Genomic DNA, 6,905 nt, shown 5'->3' with positions numbered 1-6,905 from the left:
AATCACCGAGGTAAAGATACTTGTATCAATATTAAATTGTTAAATTTGAGGCACAATAGCTTAATAAATATTACAGGAAATAACTAATATAAAGGAAAAGAGGAAGAGGTTGAGCCAAAATATCCAGAGTCGCGCTACTGGGGTTACCCTCCAAAGTCCCTTATAGAAAAGCTTGGAACGGGTTCAATGCCTCTGTAGAAATTACGACACCAGGATAGATCCTTCTTGGCTGCTCCACGACCTGGTTATGAATGCCATTCAAATCTACGTAGCCTGGTGGAGGAAATTGTGAAGCAACGCCTTCAAACTGACCATCCCTTCTTTCAACAAATTTAGGGCCTTGACATGAGTCTCGGCCTCCTGTAGGAGAGTTTTCTGGTCCTCCTACGTCTAACAGGTTTTCTCTGAAACAACATTAGAAGCATATTTAAGATGCTTCTCCTCAGCCTTAAGAGCATCCTCTAACTCAGCATCCAGGAATTAAGGGTAGAAGGGGATTCAAAGGTCTTCACTTCCTCTCGCAAAAAGTCAACAAGTTTGACTTTCTTTTACAACTCATCTAGATTATTTTGAAAAGCATAGCAATTCAGCACTATAGCCTCGCACTTCCCTTTCTAATTATCTATTTCCTTGTAGGGATTACCAACAGCCAAGACATCTTGTCGAACAACGACCGTAAAGAGCAAATAAGAGGCCATGTACATGCTACATGTGATATCAAAGACGAGCCTCGTCTTTTCCACCTCCGACATGCTATGAATGTTAGACAGGTCCTTTATTGACACAGTCGCAACAGTTTCCTCAAGAGTGAGGGCAAGCCAGGAAGAAAGGACAGCCGACATTCGCATGCAGGGGTCATCTCCTCTAAAGAATCATCCCCAAAAAGATGAGTCTATTTTAGAGAGCCTTTTTCTCGGGGGGAGTGTTAGTCGTCATCCTGGGCCCTCTTTGTTGAAATTGGAGAAGAGAACGACTCCCCCATAATCAAAGTGGCTTCAATGGTAACTAGTTGGTCAACCTCAAGAGTAGTGATAGAAATCACAACAGACATCATCTAGCAATTATTCAAGTTCATTCCCCATACTTACTCATAGTGTGAACCATCTCTTTATTTGAGATTCATGGTTGTCACAGCCATCACTTAATTCGTAGAATCACTTGAATTTGAAGAAAAGGGCAAAATTGAGATAAAAGGATATATTTCATTCATTGAAAATTCAAGATACATTATGAATCGATTGAGATACAAGTCATAAGAGGGGACTGCTAAGAAAAAGGATAAGAAAATTACTTTTTTTTGGCACAGTTGACTTTTGGTTAAACAATTGACTTTTTGGATCAACTCTCCACCACCGACTCGATTTTTTATCCCAAAATTTTATAGACCTATCCCAAAATGATTCAATCAAGCATTCATCATAATTTATTAGAAATTGACTCATGTCATGATTATGTTACATGAAAATTTCCAACAAAAACCAACTTCCATCAAGCCTTCTTCCCATGCCTCTATTTCCACTTTCCGACATTGGCTCGAGTTCATTCTTCCGTCACGATATTTACCTTGCTACAAAGAAGAAGACATGTCAAATAGTCAACAAGTATAATGAATCAAAGTCATTCAAAATTTGCTCGAAAGTCAAGGAAATTTTTTACATTTTACACTTAAAAAAATTTGGCATGGTAAGGTTTGTTTTTGCAACATTCCCTAATTTTGGCTCAAGCAAAAAATAGAATTCAACCATCAATCAAAAGTGCTTATTTCCAACAAAATCAACTTCAAAAAATCAAACTCATTTTTTCCTTAGGGCTTCTCCTTCAAACCTATTCAAAAAAGGCATGTACTTTCTTTCTACCGCAAACAGGTAATGCATAAGTCTCCACATAACGAGCGATAAACCCTAACTGATAGAATACCAAAGTAACATCGCCTACTAAAAAGAACCAACAAATATACATATTTTATAGCTGAACTACAGAGCTTTGATTTCGTCATCATACATTGAGGATACATATGCACATGGTTAAGGAAATCTTGGCGAGCTCACTAATATAAAACCTTCTTTTTTTCGCTTCTTAGCAAGTAAACCCTTAGATAACAACACCCTTAGAAACAAACAAACAAAGTGGATCCCGTTGAGTACAACGTATGTGAGGGGTGTCAATATATTCCCCTTGTATAACCGACTTTCGTACCCGAGTTTTGGTTGCAAGACCATCTTATATACCCTTTTGGGGTTTTCTCGATGTTTTCCCTTCCCTTTAGGATAAATAAAGTTCAATGGTGACTCTATGCTTTTCGCGTAGCGGCAATGGTTCTCAATTATGATTGATATGAGGGAAGGGTGGATATAGGGTTTTAATCCTTTTGATTGATAGTGATTGTAATGAATATTGATGCATATGTTATGTTGTGAAATCTTTGATGATGTTATTGTTGTAAAGTTGAATTATTGATTTGTGGGCTTCATGAACTATGATTGGACTTGTCATGAATGGATGAATTGGTGATAGGTGATGATGAATTTGGTGTTATAGTTATGATGTGTTGTTAATCCATGATCCATGACATGATAGATGGAATAAGGATGTTAGAAAAGTAGACAATTGAATTATTGTAATATGAATTTGTGGGATAAGTTGCTGGTATGTAAACTGGTAAATATGTGAGCCTTGTGATGAAAGTTGTATATGAGTTAGTTATGAAGTTTGGGGTGTGAGTTTATGATGTGATTGATGTTGTTGACTTGTAGGTTATAATTGTTACAAATCAATTCTTTCTTATATCTTTTATAATTGATTATGATTACTCACCCTTTCTGTTTGAATGTTGCCTCTACGTGGGTAACGTGCAGATACTCAGGAGTAGCTTCAGTGGAAGTAAGTGGAAGATAGTTGTGGAGACATTTTTTTTGAAATCTTGTGGAGAAATTCTTTAGTTATTGTTTTCGTGGTGGTTTCTGCTCTGATCATGTAACATCTGGTTGGGGTTGACGTTTGAATTTCGTAAACTATTATGTTGTTTATTTTGGTTTTAAATTGTTTAACGATATTTAAGGTGTTTTCAGTTGGATGATGACACTATTGTTATTGAGATTATTAAAGTTGGAGTTTAAGACTCAAAGTATGTTTTGATTTATATTAAAAATAAAATGACGATGATCCTGATGCGATGTTTTTAAATGAGAATTGATGCCACATGAACACCTTGAAAGTGTAGGTTTTGAAAGGTTGTATATTAATTTGGTGTAACCCGTGTTACGGGGCATGCTAGTTATGTTTTTATGAAGTGTGACACCCTTGCGTGGCTGTTTTATTTAATTTATTCGTAAATTATATGTGGGGTATAAAAGGGTGTTATAGAGGACCCTCTGACTCCCTCAGGGTTTTTGAAAAAATTGAGCATGTTTCTGACATGTGCCGTTAACATTTAAGGTCTAAAAAAAATAGGTCATCATTACTTAAGTTAAATGAAAGTAAGCACGGCCTATAAGATGGTTCATTGACATCCCCTGTTGACATTTTTAGTTAACCAGGAGACATCTGGTAGCTGACTCATCCTTTGGGGGCTCATGTAAATAGTCGCCTTCGATTTACAAACACGTCCATAGCTGAGAGACTCAACTTTTAAATATATTCACCTTGGTTGGGGGACTCTCCTGTATGTTTGGTCACATTCGATTAAGAGACTTAGTATGGCAAGGGGCATGCTTCAGATGAAAGAAGAAGCTTATAAACACTTCGTTCTTAATAGAGCCCTCGTGCTTGAGAGACTATGTAATGTTATATTTGTGAAACTCTCAGACTAGGGTGCCCTCTCCCAAGAATCATATCGTTGAGGCGATGACTTGGAGACTCATTCAGGGATACTGATGAGGTGTAAGACGTTAGCCAAAAGAGAAAGTCCTTACTAACTCCTGAAAGATAAGGGGTCGATAATCTTTCCTGATTAAAAGGGAGTGGTCCACTCAAAATTATTCAAACCTTAGGTATAAAAGGCTTTTATAAATACTTTTTCCCGAAAGGGAAGAGGGGGAGATCATAAAGAATAACACTAAGCAAGGTCATAACGCATACTGACCATACCCCCTACGCATATGCTTAAGCACACCTATCATCTTCAGAGCATTTCACCTCACGTGAGCAGGACTCATAAAACCACCGTAAAACACCTTGTATAAAACTTTTCGCCATTGTGGATAAGTCCTAACCACCATACAACATAATAAACCTACAAAACCTCTGAATCTCTTTGCCTATGTAAGAAGAACACACTTGTACTTTTTAACTACTACACAAACATTTTATTTTTTATATGCATCTATTCCAAAATCAAATTATATGCAAATTACATATAACTTGCTTTCTCTTTCATTTTTTTTCATAACAATCACTGAAGTTATTTTTATATCATTTCATAAAATATATTTAAAAAACACAAAAAAAAAATTGAATTTTCTTTTTTGTTTTGTTTTATTACCACCGAATATAGTCTGATTTGGAAGTCAATTATGACATCAAGTGGTTCAAATTTCCTCCTAATCGCAGTTCCAATAACTATCTAACTATTGATAATTTTCTTAATAAATATAAAATAAAATATTGACTTATATTCATAATTTGTTACAGAAAGAATATTAAAATTTTTATTTTGTTGACTAAATTAATTTTGCCTACTAGGAAAATACAAACAGCATCATTAGAATCTTGTAGGTTACATTTTGATACTCTTTGTCTCATCTCACCAAAACCATGGCGGCCACCGCTGCAAACGCCGCATTCACCACCGTCCGTACTTCTCCACAACCGTCTCCAACCCAAAACCACTTTTTCCGATCAACTCTCCCCTTTCCCTCACACCCAAACACCTCCTCCAAACCCCACCTCCGTCCCCTCCGAATCTCATCTTCCATCTCCAACCCTAACCCTAACCCCACACAACAACAAATTACCTCCCTACCCTCAACCCAACATTTCACTTCCCGATTTGCCCCCAACGAGCCCCGCAAAGGCGCCGACATCCTCGTCGAAGCCCTCGAACGCCAAGGCGTCACCGATGTCTTCGCTTACCCCGGCGGCGCGTCCATGGAGATCCACCAAGCACTCACGCGCTCCACGTCCATCCGTAACGTCCTCCCCCGTCACGAACAAGGCGGAATCTTCGCCGCCGAGGGTTACGCCAGATCCTCCGGCCTCCCCGGTGTTTGCATCGCTACTTCCGGTCCCGGTGCTACTAATCTCGTCAGTGGACTTGCTGATGCTATGCTTGACAGTGTCCCTCTTGTTGCTATCACCGGTCAAGTTCCCCGGAGAATGATCGGTACCGATGCGTTTCAGGAAACTCCGATAGTTGAGGTAACTAGGTCAATTACTAAGCATAATTATCTTGTTTTGGATGTTGATGATATACCTAGGATTGTGAATGAAGCGTTTTTCTTGGCTTGTTCGGGAAGACCTGGACCGGTGTTGATTGATATACCGAAAGATATTCAGCAACAGGTTTCGGTTCCGAATTGGAATCAGCCTAATAGGTTAACAGGGTATATGAATCGGTTGCCGAAAGCGCCGGTTGAGGCGTATTTAGAGCAGATTGTGAGGCTGATTTTGGAATCTAAGAAACCTGTTTTGTATGTTGGTGGTGGGAGTTTGAATTCTAGTGAGGAGTTGCGGCAGTTTGTTAGGTTAACGGGTGTTCCGGTTGCGAGTACTTTGATGGGTTTGGGTTCGTATCCGACTTCGGATGAGAATTCGCTGCAAATGCTTGGGATGCATGGGACTGTTTATGCGAATTATGCGGTTGATAAGAGTGATCTTTTGCTTGCTTTTGGGGTTCGGTTTGATGATCGGGTTACTGGGAAGCTTGAGGCTTTTGCTAGCCGGGCGAAGATTGTTCATATTGATATTGATTCTGCTGAGATTGGGAAGAATAAGCAGCCTCATGTGTCGGTTTGTGGGGATTTGAAGTTGGCGTTGAAGGGGATTAATCGGATTTTGGAGAGTAATGGGGTTGCGAGTAAGATTGATTTTGGAGCTTGGAGAGAAGAGCTGAATGAGCAGAAAGTTAGGTTTCCGATGAGTTATAAGACGTTTGATGAAGCTATTCCTCCGCAGTATGCTATACAGGTTCTTGATGAGCTTACGAACGGGGAAGCTATCATAAGCACTGGTGTTGGACAGCATCAAATGTGGGCTGCTCAGTTTTACAGTTACAAGAGACCTAGACAATGGTTGACTTCCGGTGGTCTTGGCGCTATGGGATTTGGATTACCTGCGGCCATGGGAGCTGCCGTTGCTAATCCTGACGCTATCGTGGTTGACATCGACGGTGATGGAAGTTTCATGATGAATGTTCAGGAACTGGCCACTATAAAGGTGGAGAAACTTCCTGTTAAGATACTATTGCTGAACAATCAACACTTGGGTATGGTTGTTCAGTGGGAAGATCGGTTCTACAAAGCCAACAGAGCTCACACGTATCTCGGAAACCCGACAAACGAGAAGGAAATATTCCCCAATATGTTGAAATTTGCAGATGCTTGTGGTATACCGTCCGCCCGTGTGACAAAGAGGGCAGACCTTAGAGCAGCAATTCAGAAAATGCTGGATACCCCGGGCCCTTACCTTCTTGATGTCATTGTACCGCATCAAGAGCACGTGTTACCTATGATTCCCGCCAATGGTTCCTTCGAGGATGTCATAACCGAAGGTGATGGCAGAATAAGTTACTGATTTTCCAAGCTAGGTTTTGTATACTGGTTTTGTACACTTTAATGTTATGATGTTATAATTTTTTGTGTTAGTGTTTGGCAATAAGGCAAACTTGTTTGTTTCTGGACAATTTCCAGCTCCCGTATAAATATTCCCTACCGCGGTTTGGTCAGTATTGCTGAAATTATTTTTGTTCA

The 6,905-nt window shown here is 39.5% G+C and overlaps 1 protein-coding gene across 1 annotated transcript; it reads left to right on the top strand.

The window, feature by feature from the left end:
* The first annotated feature begins 4,659 nt into the window (after positions 1–4,659).
* Positions 4,660–6,905, top strand: LOC131644980 (acetolactate synthase 2, chloroplastic-like). The gene has a single exon (XM_058915615.1). It carries the CDS (start codon positions 4,753–4,755, stop codon positions 6,727–6,729), a length of 1,977 nt encoding a protein of 658 aa, XP_058771598.1. The 5' UTR covers positions 4,660–4,752; the 3' UTR covers positions 6,730–6,905.

Source organism: Vicia villosa, linkage group LG1 (genome assembly GCF_029867415.1).
Source record: "Vicia villosa cultivar HV-30 ecotype Madison, WI linkage group LG1, Vvil1.0, whole genome shotgun sequence".
NCBI lineage: Eukaryota > Viridiplantae > Streptophyta > Magnoliopsida > Fabales > Fabaceae > Vicia > Vicia villosa.
Note: the sequence above shows the minus strand (reverse complement) of the source record. Positions and strands in the feature narration are given on the sequence as shown.